Here is a 24,081-nt window from a genome sequence, read left to right on the forward strand (position 1 = left end):
TAACTATATTGTTTTACTCCAGAGACCTCTCTTAAAGCTTGGTTTATCTTCTGAGCAATAAGTAGGTTAAACACTAAAAAAATCTGCACAGTTCTGGCTGTGATTCTCCATTTGCTCTGTTTGTTTTAGTAACTCCCAGTTTGTGGATCACAGGTGCTGTCAGGAGCTGGTCTGAGCATCCTGTGGGTGCTGCCAGCTCGTGTGCTCCACCAGGGTGGATGGCCAGATGTGGCTGCTTGGGTGGTGGAGTGGGACCGTGGTGCTGCCACTGTGGAGTACCCACACAGGGGGGTCTCTCTGACAGGAAAAATCTCTCACTTGTGCTGCAGCGTGGCAGCCCCCCGCACTGGGTGTGCTGTGCTCACTGGAGATACTTCTCACTACAGAAGCAGCCTGTGCTAGGAGGGATATCAGCCCTGCAGATGGGGCCTTTTCAGGTGGGACATGACTTCCAGTCCTGGAAGGGCTTTAATTGGGTTCAGACCTTATTTTAAGGGCTTGATATTTTATGCTATGACAGTAAAACCCAGGAGGCTCAAACACCTGGGCGTGTATCTGGAATTGCAGTTGTGCTGAGCCACAGTACGCTGGGTGTGGGATGGACAGCATGTGCTTTCCCATGCTGGGGCACAGCGGCAGGAGCTCCCCAAAGAGGTCCATAAGGGCAGGGCCTGGCAGCCCAGACCCATTCCACTGCCCCAGTCGGGGTGGGGCAGCCGGGGGGGCACCAGGGCAGCCCCAGCCCTGGCACCGGGGCCTCCCTGGGGCTGTGCTGGGGCTGGACCTGCCGGGGGTGTTGCCTGCAGGTTGGCTGCACACCGCAGGGGCCACAGCTCAGCTGTAGGCCAGGGCACAGCAGCTCCCAGAGGACTGCCCTGGCCCACAGCCCCAGCACCAAGGCTGAGAGGCCATCTCTGGATGCACCATGGAGAGCACGTGTGAGTCCCACATGATCCCTACAGTCAGCAGTCCCTGAGACGGGGAGATGTCACTGTCCTGTTCCAGGTGACAGAATAGGAGTGGCAGGCCATAAATACCTCCTTTCCAGGTATTAGTGATTTTTTTAAATTGCAAGTACATACCAGCTTCATGACTTCAAGAAATTGCTGAAGCTGTGAAGGGCTGGGCGAGGAGCTGGGCTGTGACTCAGCTGCCAGCAGTCAGGGAGCCTCTCCCTTCAGCACAACTGGCAGCCTGCCCTCTCGTAATGGCAGGTTAGAATTGTTTCTTTTGCTTTTCTGTCTTGACAGAGGATCTTAGCATCTCTCAGTGCAAGCAAGCTGAAATTTGTGCTGCAGAACTTCAGGAACAGTGCACAGATATACCATATCTCCCTGCTCCCCTAAGGAGCATGGGAGACACCCCGTAAGGCTGGGATTTCGCTGTCATGACTGACTGTCACTGCAGCATCTTGGTGGACATTGGTGGCCCAATGGGTGACCCAGGTTCTTCCCTGTCTCCTTGTCCTTCCTGCACCCACAGCTGTGCTGGCAGTGCTCCACTTCCAGTGTCAAGCAGGGATGTGGGCAGTGTACAGGTGCTGGAGCACATACACTGGAGTCATTCACCCCCTCTCCTGAGCAAATGCAGGATATTTGTTTTCTGTCCTCTTGAGCAATGAGCGTTTGGTTGTCAGAGCTTCTCACAAAGGCCTTCAGTTATTTTCTATCTTACTTCCATTATGAGTACGAACGACTTGGCAGTGATTTTGTAGTACCCTTTAAATCAAGGAAAGTAATTTTATGAATAACGGAACTGAGAGGAAAAAATTGCTTTATTTGGGGTACTTGGATCCACATAGCACTTGATTTTTTTTTTTTTCCCCATCACCAAATTTAGAAAAAAAGTAATTTTTTTCTGTGTGAGAAGATTCCTTATATTTTCAGCAGTTTCCAGTGGTCTGTGTTTGCAGTGTAAGATTGAAAATTACTTGGCTGAACTTTTGAAGAATATATAAATTTTCCATTTACATCCTGTACATGGTTAAATCTCTGGGAACAGGGCTTCACACTGACTTCAAGAACTGCCATGAGGGGGCCCACTGCAGGCCTTGGAGTTTGGTTTAATCGTAGAATGGTTTGGGTTAGAAGGGACCTTAAAGATCACCTGGTTCCAGCCCTCCTGCCATGGACAGGGACACCTTCCACTAGACCAGGTTGCTCAAAACCCCATCCAATGTAGCCTTGAGCACCTCCAGGGATGGGGTATCCATAACTCTGGGCAGCCTGTTCCAGTGCCTCATCACCCACACAGTAAGGAATTTCTTCCTAATGTTGAATTTAAACCTACTCTCTTCTGTGGGAATACATGTCCTTCCACAGAAAGACCAAATCAAATTGTGGCATTAAAAAGTGAGTTTTAATACAGAACATTAACGAGATTTGTATTTTTATTTGAATATATAAGCTTTCGCACTGTTTTATTAACCTCTACACTTTTCTTCAGATATGTGGTCAGGCCTTTAGTGAAAGCTACAGATACACATAGGAGATTCAAGAATATGCTGTATGTCTCATCTGTTATATAATTTGCCTTTTATAGCTTAATTTTTCAATGAAGACGTATCTTATTTTATTCTATGTGTTGTGTTGGAAGAAATCTGACTTCAGGCAGTTTCAAAATGACGTGATGTTTCTTTGGTGCCATCATACTACATAGCAAAAATCTGTAAGCCAGGCTTTGAAGTTGGAGAGTGATTTTAATCAGGGTGTAATGCCCAGATTTTTCTGGAGATACTACCACCTACACCCTGGAATCTTCATTCTGTAGCATTATCATCGTAAGTGTTCCTAGTCACTAGGCTGTGTTTTGGGTAAATGAACTTGATTTGTGGTGGGGTTTTTTTAATTGTTGTTTTGTTGTTGTTGTTGGGGTTTTTTTTCTGTATGTTTTTTTCCCTTTCTAGGCCTTTTGCTGAGAAAGAAGAAACACTAATTTTTTAGAACTGTATCCCAGTTATATCCCCTATATATAGAAACTCTTTCCAGAGAGAGTGAAAGCTGCTGTTATTTCAGTAGGAGTCATATGCCGTATGGGAGCTAATAATCTAAATTGTAGATCTACATTGCACTTGGCACATGCATTTATTTTACAGCAAATTCAGATAAAAAGTTATACCAAAGTAGCAAACCTATTGTTTTGATTGAAGACTGCCCTGAACCTTTCATACATAAGGGCTACAGGAGATTTCAGTTAAAAAGTGTCTGAAATGGAATTTAAGAAATAGTAAAAATAATAGCTGTAAGATTTACAGTTAGCTGGCGCCTGTAGATGCTCCATTAAGAACAGTGGCTGTTGATATCCACAAAACAAACATGGTCACAGACCAACTCATTTTCTACCTGCTGAAGTAAACAAGATGAAGTATAGAGGATAGGAAAAAGTGTATATCACACATATGTTTTTTGTAAAGATGCGTGCACTCCTTTATACATTTTATTTTTGTGTTCTCACAGCTTTTACAGTAGAGATTTAATTTTGATTTTAACATTTACAAAAGGAATTCCAGCAAAAGCATTATGTTCTTGTGTAACTAGATAATAGCATTTAATGAGAAGCTTTAATGGTACCTGTATGGTGAAAAATAGCATCTGTTCAGGAAGCCCTGCAAGCTCAGTTCCCAGATAAAGTCACGTTTGTTAAGTTTTAGTCTCAGGTGTTAGGTCTGTTCTGGTAAATGAAGCAGGTCCAGCCCCTGTTTTCCAGCGCTGGGGGTAGGTGGTACAGTAGGGCTTGTGTCTGCTTGGCTGAACTCTCCCTCTGCCCTCAGAAGCAGTCCTGGGTCAGTGTAGTCCCTGAACTGGGCTCATGTAGTGCCTGGGAGAGTGTGGGCACAATGGGCCACAGTCATGCTAAGGGAAGGAACAGTAACTAAAGGGCATGGGCCCGTGGTCTGCCTTCTGTGCACTCACACGTGTCCAGTTGTGTCTGGACTTCTGGGTGAATGTCAGCAACCATAGAAAATGTGAAAGACTGGTTAGGAGAAAAAAGGGATAAAATAGGTTCAGGTCAGGCAGCAGTCTGACAAGCAAGCAGAACTGTAGTATACACATGAAAGGATTAAGACGAGAAAACAAGGGAAGTTAGTGCATGTAATGCTGTTCCAAGGCTTGCCAAGGCCACATGCAGACAGTTTCTATAAATTTTGGCACCACCTAACAAGTACTAGAAATGCTACAAAGAAGGAAGGTGGTGATAGAGTTAAGAGCGGTACATTTTGAGCAAAAGAAAAATGTTTTTTACTGCATTAGAGAATTTCTGTTAAAGAAATACAAGGATCTGATACAGGGGAGCCTTTGTTACTGGTAAACTTTGTGCAAGTCCTTAATGATGCCTGTAGTTTTAAGCTGCATACAGTGTAGAGAATGAGTGAGGAGATGGCTACTGTTCTCAGACAAAAGAGGACCAGAGGCTAACAATGAATGCAGCATGGAAGAAGTGTAGGTTCACTGAGTCCTTCATGTGGGAGGAAGAGGAATAGAAGCTGCAGTGTGTTCCCACAGGAAGCAGCAATGTAACAGGTCCATAAATGCTAGATAAAGTGAGAGAGATGAATTTGCCAGGGTCACAGTGCTTTTCTTTTGAAATGTTGCTGTCATAACTCAGTATGCTTTCAGAATTACGAAGTGGATGTTTTTCTGAGTGTGGTATAGCAAGGAGCAAGCTAGATTGATGTCTGCTAAATAACTGTTCTGATTTGGAACAAGCTGTTTCAACCTTACCCAAGATGATTTGCTATGTATATATAGTTGGTTGAACACTAAGCTCCTGGCCAGCAGCGCATGTGGCATCCCTCTGATGTTAAAACATGTTGCAACTGCTCAGGTACTGACTTGAATACATTCCTTAAGGGGAGGGATAATAATGCCTCAATGTGCAGAAACACGTTGAGCACCCTTGGGGAATGAACGAGAAAGAAACTCAATATTACAGTGTCAAGCCTTAAAATGCTAGGGGATATGTTTTAAATAAAGAGATTAGTTGGGTCTGCTGGTTTTGGCTTGCTGTTTTGTGACTTGTACTTTATTGTTATCCAGCTTTAACACAAAGAAAGTATGAGTTTGGTTGTGTTGCACCCTTCTCCCATGCACCTCGTTGTGTGGTTTTTACTATTTACAACTGGTTTTGTTGCGTAGAATAAATGAACTCGGTGTTGAGAATTGGCAGTTTGGGAAAACATAAGCTGCATTTAAGATGCTTAAAAATATTGACAAGCAGACGTGCTTTTAATATTACTTGCCTGAGTATATTTCTAATGGATTTACAAATATCAAATACCTAACTTGGAGCTTAATCGGATGCACTCAGAAGAATTCTGTGAAGGCACTTGGTAAAGGCTGTATTAAAATAGTACTGGAAGCATGCCTGCAATTTTAGCATCTTGTGTTGTGGTGGTGGTTAGCCTTAGTGGGTATTAGATGGACGACTTCCAGTCAGTTGGGTTGATTAATTTCAGATCTGGACTTTAAATGATCTGTGTGTATGTTGTGCTGGATCCTACTGCTAAGAAGCAGCTGAATAACATTTTTCTTCTTGCAGTAACTGAGGAAAAAAAAACCCAGCTGGGATGAAATCAAAGCTTTTCTTGTCATTTTAATGGGAATAAAATGTAAAGTAATGCTTTGCGTTGAAAGGCCAGTTTTTTTTTTTTTATTTGGGTTTCATGTGTTTCGTACTCTTGGATCGGCAAAGACCAGGTCACCTAAGGGTGTCAGAAGCTTTAATCCAAAAGGATGTGGTGTCTGAGCAGTGGGGGCATATGTGCCCCTGATTAATCACATAGGGAAAGGTCTTGGTCTTCAGGGAACACCTTTGGCAAATTTGTGGCACATGGAGAAATGGTTTCCTCCAAGGCAGGACATGGAGCCTTTGGGAAATTGTTTGAACTCATTACAGTACCTCACCATTCTTCTTCGTTGGTAACTGTACTAATCCCACTGGGAAGCCATTCTGTCAAGCAGCCACTGCTGTGGTCTGGAGGGAGTATTCTTAGGATGCAGAACAGAAAAAGAGTTTAGTTGGGTTTCTTCATTGTCTTTTTTTGTATTCACAGTTCAAGGAAAAATACATTATTTATGATTATTTTTGTGGATTGCATGGTGTGGGTTGAGGTTATGAGTTATGAGCCTCATTCCTGTTTAAATGTTATCATAGCCAAATATTGCTGAAGTTGCTTTACCGTTACTGTTTTTGTAATGATGGAAACAACTCTTAGTATTAAGAGAGTGTAAAAACTGATTTTAAAGCTAGTGACAGGACTAACAGATCCTTTCTAGTTTCATTCATGGTTGTGCTGAGTTTGAAAGCCGCATTGCAAACTTACTGCCAAGTTGTGACTAGGATTTATTTTGCATGGCTAAAGACAAACTCCACATTGAACTAAAAGATCTTTGCTATTGCAATGCCACGATTGGGTATTTGTCTAGATTAATTGGTATGGCTGGTTACAGGTAGAGGTTTGCAGTGCTCACGAAGGTGGGACAGGCGGCTTCAGTGGCTTTATTAAATTCAGTGCTTGTCAAATCAAGGCCATACACAGTAGAAGGAATTACTTGAGTTAGCTCTGTATATTGTTAGGGGCTAAATTAATGTTAGGGCACCTGCCAGCTTTTGCTTTCCTTATTTTAAGTGCAGTTAAAACATGCATTCTTTTTCTGTGGGAAGTCTTGATATAATGTTGGAATGTTTGAGAAATAGACATGTGTCTGTAGTGTGCCCTTTTTATACTGTCTATTGCAATTGTGGATTTTTTTTCAGTTTTATTCATCATATCTGAAAATTTATGAAAAAATAAGCAAAGGAGAGTGGAAGAGTTCAGATAACAGGAGAATTTTTCAGCTCTCAAGGGAATAAAAAGCCATTTTTGTTCATCTTTATAGAGGCATTGAGTGAAATCTATAGATATACATAAAATCCTGTAGTGCAGGCATTCCTGTCATACCAACAGAGGAGGACAAAACCAAAAAGAAGATACAAGGCATAATGATCATATTTACTCAGTATGTAATTGAGGCTGGGGACCAGTGGAGCTTTAGAAAAGACTTTGCTGCATGCTTAAACAAACAATATGCAGACCTGCATGCAGCAGCATACTTTTTGATTTATCACTATTGCAAAGATAAAGCTTTCCTATAATGGCAGTTTTCTAATTGAAATATTTGATTTTCTCTGGATTCTGACCTGTTGCCTAACTTAATTGATATCACAGCTCAGCATCACCCAGTGGTTGGATGCATTGGGGTAATTTGTTTTTAGATCCCTACCATGTGTGAATTTAGAGCTTCTGAATGAGGGGAATATCTAAGGTGTAATGGAAGATAGTGTTGATTCAGGGTCAACATTTTATGTCCTTTCCTCAGCATGGGGTTTTTGACACCCAGGAACCTGCTACAGAGCCTTGTGCTGTGTGTCCACATTGTGGTCCTTGATTCTGATGATGGAAGAGATGTGTTCATGCCTAATGCCACAAAGTCAAACCTCCTCACTATTTCTGAACAGACATTCTCCTCTTCCTCTTCTTTGAGTTATCAGACTACCCCTGGAAAAAAAATCAGGAAATGTGGTAGGCATATCTATTAACAAAGAGTGCCTCAGATGCTGTGATTAGATCTCCTGGTCACGACAATGTGAGAGAACTGCAAACATGGGGAATCAATAAAAGTGTGTGGGGCACAAAGAACGGTGCCTGGCAGCTGAAGTCCAGATCCTTCTCTTTGTGCTGTTGATTCAGTCTTTCTGAGGCAGGTTCTTTGACCAACTGTTTTGAACAAGACTTAGATTTGTATCTGATATGGGGACAAATTCTTTAGTAAGTTCCAAAGCATTGACTCTACATGTAAACTGGTATAAATATGTTGGTGTTTTTGAAAGTGTGTCAAGAAATGGGCAAATGGTGGGCCTAATTATATAGGTTAAATAATGCATTTTGCTTCATCAGCTCATTTGTAGAGTTCCTGGGAAAGTAACAGGAGATGCATATTTGAAGAGATAAGAGATAAATTCTCTGTTTTATGTGAAAATTTATTATTTTTTGATTCCTTTCTTTGCAATGTTTCTGTTATTAACCAAAATCTCTAGAATACATTATTTTTTTGTTTGTTTGTTTTAATTTTTTTTTCCTAAGACTGTGTATTCTGTCTTTTATTTGTTCTAGTAATCCTTTCATCCCTAATAAAGGCATGAGTCCTTCTGGCACCCATCCTTCTCATTTGTGTGTGAACAATGAAAAAAACCCCAGAAACTTATATAGGCATTTTCTAATTACAGCAGTGGAAAATCTAATTGGACTATAATGACATTTCACTCTGCATCTTCAGTCATGTTTTTTTGAGAGTTCTGCTTGATAGTCTCTATGTTAGTGTTTCAACTAAATATAAGCCAAGAATGAAATATCATTTAATATCAGGTATTATTCAGGCAGCATGCAGGGTTTTAACGGAGAAAGAATTGTGCAGATTAAACAGTTTAGATGGTTCATGTAAATAACTTCAGGCTTCTCAGCCTTCTGAATGCATTAACAGAATTTTAATGTGGAATATTACTCTGATATATGTATATTTTAGTAAAGGCAAATATAGTTGTAACCTGAGCAAGTGTCATCCCAGAACAATGAGGAGAAGGATGTGATTTCTTCATCATTGACTGTAAAAATTAAAGTTCAGTTAAACATCTTTTTTCCATTTTGAGGTATCAAATCCCCTTTAAATATAATCTTTTTTTTTAAATGGGCAAATAATATAGCTACTAGTTTGGATCTTAAACTATTTTGCTAGGTATTAATTCTGGCAGTGAGAAAATCTACATGTACCTAATGTTATTTATTATGCACAACTCTGATTCCAAGGAGTCTTTGCAGACCAGAAATATGTGCTGTTTTTCAGATATTGTTCTCTTCCTTCTCTTTGTGGTGCTAGGTATTGTTTTCTTGAATTGATCATAATTTTGTCAGCTTGCTAATTCATATGGTATTAATTGCATTTTTTCCCCCATCACTTCTGATACAAATTGTATCTAATTTCTAACACCTACACTAAGATCTCAAATGGCAGGCACCAGTTTGTTTAAAAAATTAAATGATTAATAGCTCTCAATGTGGAAGCCAAACCCTTAGGTGTGGCTGCAGCAGAAGCATCTTCTTTGCATGGAATGTTCCAACTCGACTGGTGTTTGGGATGTTTATGTGTGTTTTCATGGCAAGGGCCCAGCCTGCTGAAAAATCTGCCATAAAATGACTCACAATATTATGACAGAAGGTAGAGTCATTGTACATTACTTAAAGGGAGTTTAGTTTAATTTGTTCTTGATTATACATAAAACTACTTAATAATGCTATGCAAATTGATACAAAATATATTTATAATACATTACAAATAACTTCTACAAAACTCATATATTTGCTCTATAGCCTTAAAAATTTGGGAATGTTTGCCATGATGGACAGTGCTTTTAAATCTAGTGTTTGCTTCAGCTGCAACAATTAAATAAATATGTATTAGAGGATACTCATTATAACTGGAATTTCAGCAGTTATTTTGTGTTAGTGGACAGGTATCTCTGCAAGCTTACTGCATGTAAAAATAGCATTTATTTGTATTTAAAATTGCAAAAAATCCCCCCTATTAAACAAAAGGAGCAGTATGGCAATCAGTGATTTCCTGAGCCATGTTTTTTGGATGCAGCTTTCTCAGGCTAAAAAAAGTCATTTACTGACCTCTGGGAGGTAAATTTCCTTTTCCCGTGGCTTTGCAATATATCCCTCTACTACTTGTGAAGAGGAAAGGATGATCTGCAGAGGGGGACGCCCCAAGCCCTAGGCAGAGTGATCTTGCTGTGGCTCCTGCCAGGTGCTTTTGCATTCAAGTGATAATACTTGTCTTTTCTCTTTCATAAACTATCGATGCACTTGTTCTCAGTCAGCTGTGGAGCCTTCTGTCTGCTTTAAAGTACTGAAGACATGTGCTATCAAGACAGACAGAAATGCCATCTCCTGTAGTATTTTCTTGTAGTCCAAGACTTTAGATAAATATAGATCAGTTAATCTAGGTCAGTATACTATGTGCTAAGTGCATAATTAACTGAAAATGGCAGTATTGCAATTTTCCCTTTTTCTTAAAGGGAAGCTGCAATATAACCCAATGCTGGTAGGAGTTGCAGGGGTAAGAAAATATGTTTAAAAGGCAGGGAGGCATCTCAGAGAGTAGGCTCTTCTTCATCTGGGTGGTGAAGCCACAGCACTGATGTAAAATGATTTATTATGCAAGAGCTGTTGTTTTTATTGATTTTGTTACCTCTATCACAGTGAGAACAATGTTACCTCTTCTTCAACTAAATTAAAGCTTTATTCTAAAGGAGATATTGTGTCGGTGTCTCTGCAGCTCGCAGCTTGTTTTCTGGGAATAGTCAAGGCTTTTACAACATGTCCTTTCATGTTCTGAGAGTTGGCAGTGAAACAGGCAGTGCAAGTGATTATTCTTGGGACATTTTTATCAAGTGTGAAACAAATGTAATGAAGGCAGGAGGAAAACATAACCTAACCAACACTGTTACGCTTACAAAAAGCTCATTCTCTTGTCAAAACTGCTGTTAAAGCAATCTTTATTACTCATACCATTTCCATTACTGCAGCGGAAACAGGAGATGGGGGTGCTCAGTTTTCTTTTCTAGTATTGTCTTCTATTTTTCATGGATTTTCTGTGCTGCTGAGAGCAATGGCTGGTATTGGTTTCGTTGCATTGTTTTCGTTGCACTGAAATTCAGAGAGGAACAGCGTGAGCTTGATCATGCCCCCACTGAGCATATTGGAAGTGGAAGGTCCCGCTGCCTTAGGAGGATTATATTGCACTGCTTACATTTTGTTATTATTAAATGTTCTTTCAAGGCATAATGGGTGCAGTGTTATTATCTGTCTTGTAGACTTGTCTTCAAAAGAGCACAAGGAACACAGCGATTCTAAATGGCTGAAAAGAAATAGATTTTTATTTACCATGCCCTTGTTGTTCGTTCAAAGACAAGATTGTACTGAGTTTCCCAAAATTAATACCATTTTGTTATCAAAGGAATTTGGGATGCTGCCAAATAAAATGTTAGCATTAATTTTGAACAATTGTATTTAACAGTTTCATTTCTATCTGTTGCAATTACTTAAAACTTCTACTTGATAAAACTAAGAAGATAGTTTCTCTAGAAACAAAAATGAGAAAAAATTAGGAATGGAATTGTTCGCTGAAAGTTGTATGCCAATTTTTTTTCTTTTGGTGTTTTGTTTTAGGTTTTTTTTCATGGTGGGTTTGGTTTTCAGTAGTGTAGGATTTCAGTGGCAAAGGTTTCAGAACCTTGTGGCTCTCATTAACTTCAGTGAAATGAGCTTTTGCTCAGCATGTCTGAAAATGCCTTACTTGTTTTTGGTGGATGGCTGTGAGAATTCCAAGTGCTGGAAGAGGCAACGAGTAATACACTGACATTCACAATAAAATTCAGCTGCTACATAGCAAACTTAAAAGTCAATATTTGTTTTGAAGTTTTACGTTAATTTGAAACATTAGAGTAGTGATGATGGTACAGGATTGATACAGGATAATACTTATGGACCTTAAAAATACTTATAGGCGAGATTGTCTTAAGACAATTATTCCATTAAAAGCAAGTGTATTGTGTCTGGAAATGGAGTTTAGCAGGATGAAGGTGTGGAGGTTTAAGTGCATGGGGCTGAGAGTTACCTATAAGAGAACTGGCACTAATGTATATCTGAAAGCAGGGCTTCAATGCATTTGAAGAAGATGTCTTTAAAGCTCATCAGAAAAGATTAAAGCAAATTTTTTTTTATGACTGAACTTTGTTACTATGTGGCTTCTAACACACGCTGAAGAATTTGATGCAGAATGACTGAAAACTTGTGAAAGCAGTAGAAAGTAACTCCCTTCTGTAAAAGAGAAAAGTGAATTTAATCGTCTCAATGGCAGTGGAAAGGACAAGGTGTTGAAATACAACATCAGTGCACATGAATAAATATGCATAAGAAAACAGAGGTGTTGTATAAGAGATGGCTGGAAACCAGGTCGTACCTGAAGAACCCAATGTTGTAGTTTTCAATTAGAAGCAGACCAATTAGCAGTGCTCTCAGATTGTTCACCCGATTTTACTGAAATGCTTTTAAAATGAAAACTCCATTGCTGTGTTTGTTCTTGCTCATGGTTTGATTTACCAGTTCAGAAGTAATTCAAAACTGGGAAAGAGTTGTAATCAAGTGTTACTGTTTTTATTTGACAGGCCGGACCTGATAGACATGAATACCGTTGCTGTTCAAAGCAACCTCGCAAATTTAGAACATGCTTTTTTTGTAGCAGAAAAACTTGGTGTTGCCAGACTTCTGGATCCTGAAGGTAAGAGAGCTACAGATGGCTTTGTTGCAAAGCCCCCAACACTGAAATTAAGTCCAATCTGTCTGCAGGTTGTAGCATATTTGTGAGCATTCTTACAACTATGTGATAAAGTGCTGTTCTGTCTTGCTCTTTTAGATGTTGATGTTTCCTCACCTGATGAGAAGTCAGTAATAACTTATGTGTCATCACTTTATGATGCGTTTCCCAAAGTACCAGAAGGTGGTGAAGGCATCAGTGCAAATGTAAGTGGGAGAACACTTGTGCAGTGTGTGAGCTACATTATTAAAATCCTGAATTTCAGATCCAGAATGTTAGCTAGATCTTCCATAGGACTGCTGTCGCACTTTTCTTTGACATGGTTTTTCTAGGCTGAGGTTTTAAAGTCTTAGCTATTTCATGTCATGGACATGTTAATATTTGTGCAAAGAGTTTAACTGAAAGCAATGTACCTGAAGTTGGAGAAAGATCGAGTCAAAATTCTTATTTTTCAGTTGTGAATGTATAAATTATGCCTTTTCTGATTCTTACCAGCTTGAAATTTATTAATCTAGAAAATAGCTTGTTTTCATTAGAATTATTCAGGATCAAAACTGAAGACTGAATTCATATATTTGGATCTGATCTTTAAAGAGCAAATAAATATTGTCCTAGAATTGCAGGATTTCAAAATCCATTTTCTATATGTGTGAAGACTTCAGTCTTCAAAGTTGAAGCAGAAATGAGCTCTTGATGATTTTCATCTCTTCTGTAATCTGGGTCTTGCTTTGGCAGGATGTTGAAGTCAAATGGGTTGAATATCAGAATATGGTGAACTACCTCATGCAGTGGATCAGACACCATGTCACGATAATGTCTGACAGAACATTTCCCAACAATCCTGTGGAGTTGAAGGTGAGGTGTGGTGGCTTAGACTCCTTGTTGGAGTTACGCTTTATCTTACTTGACTCAAAGCATACTTGAACAAATGACATGCTTATTGATTTATACAATCGAGTCAACAGTAGAACAGTACTACTCCTTAACCTTTTCAAAGTATAATCAGTACATTGATAGCATACAAACAATAAAAAGTAAATCTTTACCTTGCCACTGATTGTTTTTTGTTGAACTGTAGCTGAACAGTGTAAAGGTAAGCTTGTGAGGAATATTAGAAGAGGGTTTAGAGACTAAGGTTATACTCACTGTAAATAAAACTTTCGCTATTTTTCATGTTTCTATAGGCACTTTATAATCAATATTTACAGTTTAAAGAAACAGAAATTCCACCGAAGGAGACAGATAAAGCAAAAATTAAACATCTATATAAACTGCTAGAGGTAAGTTTTAACATTCATTGAAATGTATAGATGTTCCTTTTCCATGGCTTAAAATAATGAGTACATGTGAATTTTTAAGGTCTGGATAGAATTTGGACGCATCAAACTTTCTCAAGGCTACCATCCAAATGATATAGAAAAAGAATGGGGAAAACTGATTATTGCCATGCTGGAAAGAGAGAAGACCCTTCGACCTGAAGTGGAGAGGTATGCTACTGATTATTTGACAGGCTTGGTTAATATATTTTCTGTTGTTTTAACCCGTATTGAATTTTTAAAATATCTTCTTCTATTATAATGTCCCTATTATTTTTCTAGATTAAGCATTTCTGCCTTTGTTCAAGGTCTGAAATTCTCTACTTGTCTAGAGGCAGGTCCAGACATAAACAACTTTGGTGGGCTCAGAAGGTTGTGATGAGCAGCATCTGTGCCTCAGATCGTTGAAGCACTTACACACACATATAACCACCTTCTTTGTGCAGTTAGTCAAAGCTGGGTTTATATCACTTCACTGTCTCATTTCAACTTGATTTCATATTAGGACCATCCTCATGCTTTACATGAAATGTGTATTTTTCTTGATGCACAGCATTGTAGGCTAACGTCCTGTGTAGTGGTGTTTAAAAGGTTAGTGGTACTCGAGAGCACACCGAGGGTTTAGATGTGGACAGGCAGAGTAGCCTTCCATGACAGTAGGCTGTGGGACACTTTTGTACATCACTGATGACCTACTAAGCATGATTAAAGTCTTGATACAGTCTGAGAGCATTTTTTAATGGAATGTCTTTTTAAGTTCTGCGGGAGACACAGGTGCTATCCATTTATTAATTAAAAAACCCTCTTAAATGCTTTTTGGAGCTACCTGTGGGTAGATACAGACACCTGGATCTGGACTCATTCTGCTTGACTTTATGCATCCAAAGGAGACATCTAAGATCTGATTCAGTTCCTAGAGAATCTTGTCACTGACTTTCTGTTGACAACAGGGTTGACCTATCCCTCTGGTTTAGGTACCTGAAACTAGGTGTGAGGAATCCAGACCATTGTATAGGAAGTCCTCAGTAGGAGAGATTTCAGTCAGAGTTGATTAAACACGTGTCATGCTTACAAGGGCAGGAGCATGACTGAAATGGCAGATTCAGGAGGAGTTGTTGATTCATAGCACCCTAAAGTGGAATGAGTTCCTAATGAGGAATATGAAGTTGTCCATACAATGCCAAGTTTTCCCTCTTATGCAGAGCAGAACACTGGAAAGCAGTAGAGAAATACAACCTGCTAGGTCTTGTAGGTTAATCTGTCCCAACCTGCCAAAAGCAAAGTGTCTGGCTTCACCAGTAGAAATTCTGTTCATACTTGCAGAAAGCTGGATTATCTTTGTTGAGAATGTGTGTAAATGACATTAGTTTATTTCTATTTTATTCGTATGGTCTGAGCAGAGATAAACAAACATGAACCTAACTTCCTTCACACATTTCAGGAAGGGCAAACACACTTAAAATGACAGGTCATATGGTGATAGTCACTACATGTGATGGTCACTGTAAAATAAGAGAGAAAATTTCATTAAGTGATTATGACTTAGTCACCAAGTTAAAAGTATTGATTGAAGTGGACACAAGAACATCCATGTTGTTGCACTGGTTACCAGTGCATCTCATCATTATGAGGTGTTGATACAGCTGCTGGGGTAAAATTTGATTGTGGCAAAAATGTGACTTCAGCCCATACTGAAACCTGGTGAGTAATAAAACTTTGCCTGCAAGCCTGTTGAATATATCTCAAAGTATCAACACAAGCAGACAATACATGGCCAGATTGGTGTATGGGATCAAAATTAATATGGTGTCGATGAGGAGAATGCCAAACTGAGCTCCAGTTTGCAAAACTAGCAGAGTTTGGCATTGTTGCAGGGGTGTGTCTGTGCCTTTGCTGAGCTCTGCTGCGTAAACAGTCACCTTATGGGATGGGTGTGGTTGTTCAGGAATCCTAAAAGTAGGGGGTGAAATACTGAAAAAAATCACCTCAGCCCAAATTGTCAGTTAAAATGTAAAATTTAAAGCAGTGATCAGATTTTTCTTACTTATTTTCTGGTCAAAACAGCTAGGAGCAATTGGCTATGGATGTGGAAGAAGATGAAGGGAAATTTTCAGGAGGGCAGTGTAGTGGGACAGGGCAGTTAGTGAAGATGCGTGCTTGGACAGTGCAGGAGTGACAGTAGGTTGGGTGGTGTATAGGTGTCTCAGATTATATTGTAATGAGCTGATTAACCCTGATACTCCCCTGGTTTTATTGCGCAGTTCTATTTGAAGGAAAAGAAGTCAGCCCAGAGGTTATTTGTGCTCTACTGTCTTTGGATTTCTCCCTTCACTCCTTTTTGAAAATCTCAATTGAAGAGTCTGAGAGACACTGAAAAGAGCTCTTTTAGTTCTTACTTGGTTTATAGTTATTTAGTGACACTTAAATAAAATATTTGGTGTGTCTGTTTCCTAGAGACGCCCCATTGTTGCTGCCTAGTCTGTACTTGCAGAGCTTTAATGCAAGGTAGGGAAGCCAAAAGCAAGGTAGCATACATAGCCCCAGGTAAAATCCTTTGAAGAGCTGGCAGAATATTAATTGCTGGGTTTTAAATGTGCATACTGAAGCCTATATAAAGGAGGAGTCTAGGTGTTTCACAAGCCAGTTGTGGAATTTCATCCCTAGAAGCTGTACATTTTGCAGGAGTTTTATCTTCATTTTTCAGCAAATGCAAGCAGCCAGAAGAACTGTGCTCTGGATATAAAAATGAATAGCAGTAGTTACAGCTATCATAGCAGTGATTCGCTGTTTAGCAACAGCACTAGTACTCAAACCAGCGTTGACTCTAATGAGAATTTCCTTTCTGTTAATTGTGGTCCCACGCTGATTAAATCTTGTATAAGCTTTGGTAATGGAACCTTAGAAGGGAACAGGTAAGTTAACATATGCATTTGTGCTTTGTGTTAGATGCTGTTTATTCATTTGTTTGCTTTTAATGTCACGCAACAAGATTGTGAACATAAATAACATAATCCTTATTTAATTCCTGAAATGCTTTGGCATCACCTAGGTTGGAAATGCTGCAGCAAATTGCGAACAGAATTCAGCGGGACAGTCGGAGTTGTGAGGACAAACTGATACTTGCCCGGAATGCTCTGCAGTCTGTAAGTCAGTCAGTGATTCTACTTGTCTGTATTCATAAATTTAAAGAAGTTGAATGGCAAAAATCTCCTAAAGGTTTGTGAGGGCAACCTTAATACATGCTACTTTTATTTTCATTGTACTGTTAAGGCAGCATTTCTTCAAGAAAATACCAAAAGTTGCTTAGAGTGTGTTCTGTTACTTTTTTTTTTGTTCGGTAGTTAATTAAATGCTTCAAAATTGTTTCAAGATAAGAATATAAGAATAAGGTTTTTTTTGTTTTTTTTTTTTTTTTTTTTTTTTTTTTAAGGGAATTCTTAGAGCTGATATTTCTTTGGGTTTAGCTACAGGGCTTATGATTTCCTCTTATTTATTAAGGATGCCAAGCGATTGGAGTCAGGGCTCCAGTTCCAACATGAAGCAGAGATAGCTGGGTATCTTCTTGAATCTGAAAATCTTCTCCGCCAGCAAGTGATTGATGCCCAAATTCTTATTGATGGAAAATACTATCAAGCAGACCAGCTTGTTCAAAGGTACTTTACAGTATGTTTATGTGAATAAATAAATATCCCAAATATGGATTCCCATTATGGATGAATTTTTTGGTTCTTTATAACTATGCATAAACTTTGTGGTCTGTCACTGGGCATCCAAATATGACCCAGATATTCTGGTGGGTGCATTGCCCACAAATGTTGAAGCCAACAGGAGCAATTTGTACTTATTTATGAAAATGAAGTCAACCCCTAAACATGACCTAATGTTTAATTTTTACTAGATATCTGTGTGTAAAGATGGTAGCTTGTTTTGTTTCATGTAAAATGCATTTAGAATTTACTAACTTTGATTTTTTTAAACGGAGGCTAGATTTTTGATGACAGCTGTAGAGGTATTAATGGGTAAGAAGTGGGGTAACATTAGGTAACATGTGGCACTGTGTACAGTGTTGGCAGAAAGAAACATTTAAACTGCATAATTCTGTTTTATGAAGAAATGCCTCCAAAGTATTTTGGGATTCATCCTTGGACTGATTGAGATGAAGTGCATAAATCCTTGGCAGTGAACTGCAGGAGTTTGATCTGCTACAACATGTAGTGTCTTGTAAGATTTCTGGTTTGCTGATTGTTCACTGGAATTGTGTATAGTGCATGTCAGTGCCCATATAATTTTTTTAGTCTTTGCCTGATTTACTCATTTATTATCTGTACAGAACTAAAGAGCTGATATTTCCTGTACTATTTGATAAAAATACTTTCTTATAAATATTTAAGTGCAACTGAAGTGTAAGGGATAACATGAGCTCATATCACTATTCAATTGATCATGATAAACTTTGATCCTAAGCATTCATTGGGATATTTTTTGGGTTTTTTTAATTCTAATTGAATAGAGTTGCAAGACTTCGCGATGACCTGATGGCCTTACGGACCGAATGCTCTTCCGTGTACAACAAGGGGCACGCGCTGACCACAGAGCAGACAAAGCTGATGATATCAGGAATAACCGAAAGCTTAAACTCAGGATTTACAACAAACCTGACGCCTGAACTAAATGCTGCAATGGCACAAGGTTTAACACCTACTTTGACTTCTTCCAGTTTGACATCTGGCCTTTCATCAGGTCTTGCTTCCAGACTGACGCCAACCATCACTCCCGCTTACCCATCAGGCATCCCACCACGGTTAATTCAGAGCTATGTCACAGGAGTAGACAGTGGGACTCTGCAAACACTCAAACTGATGCAAATCAGAAAACCTCTTATGAAATCAGCTTTTGTTGATCAGAATTTGACAGAAGAAGAGGTGAACATGAAGTTTGTCCAAGACCTATTGAGCTGGGTGGAAGAAATGCAGGTAGCAATTTTTGCAGAGACACCTTTAATGGTTATGTTTGCTTTTTATAGATCATGGCTAATCTTTTCTTCCTGTTTGTAAGGTTCAACTTGATCGAGCAGAATGGGGTTCAGATTTGCCAAGCGTTGAAAGCCATTTAGAAAATCACAAAAACGTCCACAAAGCTATTGAGGAATTTGAATCCAGCCTTAAAGAAGCCAAAATGAGCGAGGTACTGCACCATGTTAATTTCTTTGATTGCTTTCTTACTGGGTGACCCATAAACTAATACTGGATTTTAGAACTGCTTGGGTTTCACAGTCTTACCTTTATTTCTGATCTCTACATGACTTATAATGGAATCAGGAGATCTAAGGGTTTAACATATCTAACCTTTTTATTGTCTTTTGATCTCATATATCAAATACAGATCCAAATGACTGCCCCTCTTAAACTCAGTTATGCAGAAAAACTACACAAGCTGGAGAGTCAGTATTCAAAACTCTTGGTAAGTTAACCATACCTCTTCCATGTTCAGCTTTTCAGTGTGCATAATTTGTGATAAGGGGAGAGCTTTACGTTCTGATTCATTTAAATCGTTTTCTTTTCCTTTTAATGAAGAATACATCAAGAAATCAGGAGAGGCATCTTGATACTCTTCACAATTTTGTGTCTCGTGCTACTAGAGAGTTGATATGGCTGAACGAAAAAGAAGAGGAAGAGGTTGCGTATGACTGGAGTGAAAGAAACCCCAACATAACAAGAAAAAAGGAATACCATGCAGTATGTATTGCTAATATATGCCAGAGGGAATTATTAAGTGATCTTTAATAATTAGAGAGAGTTCTGAAACTTTTTTTTTTGGTCCAAAAAAAGGAATTAATGAGAGAACTTGATGAAAAAGAAGAAGTTATTAAATCAGTGCAAGAAATAGCCGAGCAATTGCTTCTTGAAAATCACCCAGCCAGGCTAACCATTGAGGTAAGTTAGTAAAACCAGCATCACAACAGAAAAATTCTGGGATTTAAATGAGCTGCATTTTGGGGGATAAGAAAGGGGAAAAGAAGGCAAACTTAGAGAAAATTAAACAAGACTCTAAATTAAAGGGTCCTATTGAAATTTCCTCTTCAGCACTTGGATTGCTTAGATTAAATCTCCTTAAACTCCAAAATTAATTGGTCTGTACAGATGTTTCTGGTCATACAACTTCTAGAGTTGTTGAGACAAATTGCATTGACAGACTGAGGGCACAGAACAGTCCTTGTGTGGTTTCTTTCCTGTTATATTGGAATAAATTTCAGTAAGAGCTTTTGTTGTCACTTACTGTATGAGCAGGTTCCTACTATGATTTAGGGTTGGTTTCATAACTTACTTGTCAGTGAATTATGAAACCTGTTTGGATGTTAAAAATCTGACCAGGTGGTATGATTTACTTCAGGCTAGAATCTTTCTCTATGTTATATATGTAAACAATTTACAGAAAAATTTATTGTAGCTGTTATAAGGTCCTAACAAGTTTTCAAAGGGGAAGGTAAAATACTTTTCCTTGTAGACCTTCAAGAAAAGAGTAGATACAGGCAGTGGGTGGTAAAGACTGTAACAATAAAAAGCTGATTTATTATAGAAGAAGAATGAAAAAAAGTCAGAGGGAATGCATTTTTATTGTTCTTCAGCTCTGTGAGTTTATATATGAAAAAATGGGAAACATGAAGAAAACCCCTCCCTTCCTTCCTTCTCATGACATCTACTTTGAATAATAAATGACTTCTTATGTAACGTGGGCAATTCTACTCTTTAAAGGTATAGGCTGTTCCAATGGGTTATTATTGTACTCTATAAACACACCGAGGACGCCTGTTACGAGACCAGGCCGTCGCAGTCACGATGACTGTGCAGGTTGTGCTGTCTCCAATGGCGCAATATTGGGATATTTATAAAAAATATTCTTTTAAAGAACTTATCCTTTTCTACAGGACAGTATACGCCTTAGTGCATCAACCTGAAATTCCGGGAAGGCAATGGAAAAGCTCCTGGGGATGACAGGAGTTGAAGCCCCGAGCTGGGGGCACTTCCCAAGGGCAGGAGCGCCCCCTGCTGGCGAGGGCGCGCGCGGCTCCGCGGGCGTTCCGCGCTCCGCGCCGCTGTCACCCCGCGTCACGGGCCCGGGGTTAATGGCGTGTTCAGCGCTGCCTTAATGTGCCCACTGGATCCAGGCAAGGCTCCAGTAAATAGGCACGCAGGACTGTAGATGAGCCTAGACTGGAGGAACCTCGGGAGCTGAGCTGCCAGCAGGAGCTGGAGTGCTGTCAGGGACTTGTTTGGCCTAATTCTGACCGGGCCAGAGGATAATGATTTCGCAGTCCCTCTGGGCAAGTTTTGTTATGTTTGACTATGCTGTAGTGACGGGGTTTCTTTCTCAAATCTAATTGGATTTTTCATTGCTGCTTAGTTTTCCAGGGTGAGGTGGTCAGGTTTTAGCTGTTTGTGTTTGCCGCATCACTTTTGTGTTTCCTAAATTCTGTAGAAGTATGCAAGGTTTAGTTTTCATTTCCATTTGTAAAATATATCTCCCTTCCTTAAAGGCCTATAGAGCTGCAATGCAGACACAATGGAGCTGGATTCTTCAGCTCTGCCACTGTGTTGAACAACATTTGAGAGAAAACGCTGCGTATTTTGAGGTAAGAAAGTAAATCAATCAGAATATGAATTATTTTAAGTTTTGTTCATAGTTGAAAAGTTCCACCAAAAGCTCTAGTTGTTCTGTCACAGTAATTGTAGAATTGACATTTGTCTTGTACATCACTAGATTGTACGCCATGCTCTCACAGTGTTGCCATAACTTTATTTCTTCACTGCAGTTATGTCAGTTCACAGCAGATGAAAATCTGTCCTGAGATTTTTTCAGTGCTGCAGCCGCAAGTAGAGGCTCTGAGAATGAAACCTTGTTCTCTCCCTGTGGTGCACAACTGCTGTCAGTGGAGCTTCTGGGGATGGTGTAGCATGGAGGGTGGTTAGCGATGGCTGTGGGAAGACACATTCTAGATGGTTATTCCAGGACTACTTGAAGCAAAATGGAATATGCAGCATTAATAATGACCAGAGCAGAGAACACCCTGACAGCAGACACACCCCACGAAACAGCCATCTGATTATCTCATTGTCCCTCAGCCAACGGTGAAGTTACTTGCAGGAACATGATAGACGGAGTTTTTTTGTTGGTTTTGTTTGTTTTTAAATCTACTCATTTAAAACATTTAAATTGTAAGGGTGAATCGTTAGTGTCTTCTGGGTTGTGTGGTTGAAGAGAAAGGGAGGTGATGAAGGGGTGAGATGCCTTTGGACTAAGAAGGATGAGAACCCAAAGTTAGGAATGGGAGAAGATAAAGCAATTTGAGCTCCTTGTGACAGGGGAAACAAACTGGAATTCTGGGGCTGAAAGGAGAGAATCGTGCCTTCCCAATCGTGCCTGACCAGGACTCTTGTTTGGGTGTGCAGATACCCTTGCAGAACTGCCTAGTGTGGCAGCTCATTTCCCTTCCTGCACAAAATGTTTGCCCCAGCTGTGTTGCCTGGATTTTGAAGCTAGTTTCTATAGTTTGTAGGCTTTGTCTGTGGTTTCTATATGAAAGTAATTGTAATTCCACAGACAGCAAGATTGGCTTAATAAATTTTTTTTCACTGCAAGAGTGGTCATTAACTGTAGGTTCAATAACTGCTGAATTAATTTTGCATGTAGCTCATGCCAAGAATAACTGGTGTTAACAGTGTGTGCCTTTTTAAGAGTACATTTAGACATGAGATCATGAGTAGCTGAATGTGGTGCAGCGGTCACTTCAAGAGATGAGAAAAGGTTGTTTTAAAAGACAGCACTTGAAAACTTCAGTGTAGCTGTTTCTGTATTTTTTAAGTTGTTTTAAAATAACCCAGATAATTATTTTATCCTAGTTTTTCAGCGATGCCAAAGAAGCCATGGAATATTTGAAGAATTTAAAAGATACCATATACCGAAAATACAGTTGTGATAGATCAACCAGTCTTCATAGGCTAGAAGACCTTGTCCAGGAGTCCATGGTAAGATCTTTGGTAGGATCCTATTAGCAGGAGTTACAATGAAACAAGAAATGTGTAGGTTATGGTGGGATATAAAATGTGTTAAGATTATTCATTTAAAGTGAAGGAAAAAATGCTATTTTTTTTTCCCAGAACTTATAAAAAAATTACTATTTTTCATAACTTTAAAATACAGATTTGTTTATTTATATTTACAGTACCAGATCTGGGAAGACAGTGGCTTCAGAAATTTTTTTTTTTTTTTTTTTTTTGCAAAATGTGTTACTTTTAGGAAACAGTAAAAGGAGTCAGGGAAAAAAAAAAGCATAACAGGATCAAAGAGGCAGTACTGTATTATGGACATCTCTTATGACATGTTCTTTTCTTAATTGTTCTAGGAAGAAAAAGAACAACTCTTGCAGTATAAGAGCACAGTAGCAGGCCTTGTGGGAAGAGCAAAGGCAATAATTCAGCTGAAGCCAAGGAACCCTGACTGTGTACTCAAAACATCCATTCCAATTAAAGCCATCTGTGACTACAGACAAATTGAGGTTAGAAACTAAAATTTCCTCAAACCAATTACAGATGTAAGAATTCAGCTAAAGTTTCATTAATTACCATGTTCCTGGAGAAAGCTGGGCTGTAAATTTCTTCCACCCTAGTAAACAAGAGCAAATCCTTTGCTTAGAACATTGGTTTTGTTGTTCTGTTGCTTATTTGTTGACAGCATTTGCAGAAGTGCTTTGTACAATTATTTTGTAATGCTTGGCTCATCAAATTATTCTGCTTTTCTGTTAATGCTAGATAACTATTTACAAAGATGATGAGTGTGTATTAGCAAACAACTCCCATCGTGCTAAATGGAAAGTCATTAGCCCAAGTGGTAATGAGGCCATGGTTCCATCTGTATGCTTTACAGTTCCTCCACCAAACAAAGAAGCAATAGATACAGCCAACAGGTAGGGACAAAGTAAAACTACCTATTTTCTATTAAAATCCATTTACATGGAGCTTGGGTTAAAAGAATATCTCACAGTTTTTGTTCTGTTTCTTTGGGGGTTTTTCTCTTTCTTTTTCTGTTTCCATTTTCATGTGTTACCCTGATCTGAAGTTGGAATTTTTTTTGCTTCAGAATTGAACAGCAATTTCAGAATGTTCTGGCCCTTTGGCATGAGTCACATGTAAACATGAAGAGTGTGGTGTCCTGGCATTATCTGACAAATGAAATTGAAGCTGTTCGTGCTGGCAATGTTGCCTCGGTAAGTTTTATGACTAGGAAGGGCTCTTAATCATTTACAAGGAGGTCATTGGATGACTGAAACTGTGTGAGATCACAAATTGTTGCAAATA

The 24,081-nt window shown here is 39.2% G+C and overlaps 1 protein-coding gene across 15 annotated transcripts in view; it reads left to right on the top strand.

The window, feature by feature from the left end:
* The window catches only part of DST (dystonin), a 297,150-nt gene that overhangs the window by 134,635 nt on the left and 138,434 nt on the right, over positions 1-24,081 (top strand). For all 15 annotated transcript variants that reach the window (XM_040059996.2, XM_040059997.2, XM_040059998.2 and 12 more), the window contains 17 exons: positions 12,265-12,377; positions 12,513-12,619; positions 13,149-13,268; positions 13,598-13,693; positions 13,773-13,900; positions 16,779-16,872; positions 17,228-17,382; positions 18,240-18,702; positions 18,785-18,913; positions 19,112-19,189; positions 19,303-19,464; positions 19,558-19,662; positions 21,264-21,359; positions 22,627-22,752; positions 23,130-23,282; positions 23,536-23,690; positions 23,864-23,990. In XM_040059996.2, coding sequence (XP_039915930.1) covers positions 12,265-12,377; positions 12,513-12,619; positions 13,149-13,268; positions 13,598-13,693; positions 13,773-13,900; positions 16,779-16,872; positions 17,228-17,382; positions 18,240-18,702; positions 18,785-18,913; positions 19,112-19,189; positions 19,303-19,464; positions 19,558-19,662; positions 21,264-21,359; positions 22,627-22,752; positions 23,130-23,282; positions 23,536-23,690; positions 23,864-23,990 — 2,407 coding nt within the window. The remainder of the gene's footprint in view (positions 1-12,264; positions 12,378-12,512; positions 12,620-13,148; positions 13,269-13,597; positions 13,694-13,772; positions 13,901-16,778; positions 16,873-17,227; positions 17,383-18,239; positions 18,703-18,784; positions 18,914-19,111; positions 19,190-19,302; positions 19,465-19,557; positions 19,663-21,263; positions 21,360-22,626; positions 22,753-23,129; positions 23,283-23,535; positions 23,691-23,863; positions 23,991-24,081) is intronic.

Source organism: Hirundo rustica, chromosome 3, assembly GCF_015227805.2.
Source record: "Hirundo rustica isolate bHirRus1 chromosome 3, bHirRus1.pri.v3, whole genome shotgun sequence".
Lineage (NCBI taxonomy): Eukaryota > Metazoa > Chordata > Aves > Passeriformes > Hirundinidae > Hirundo > Hirundo rustica.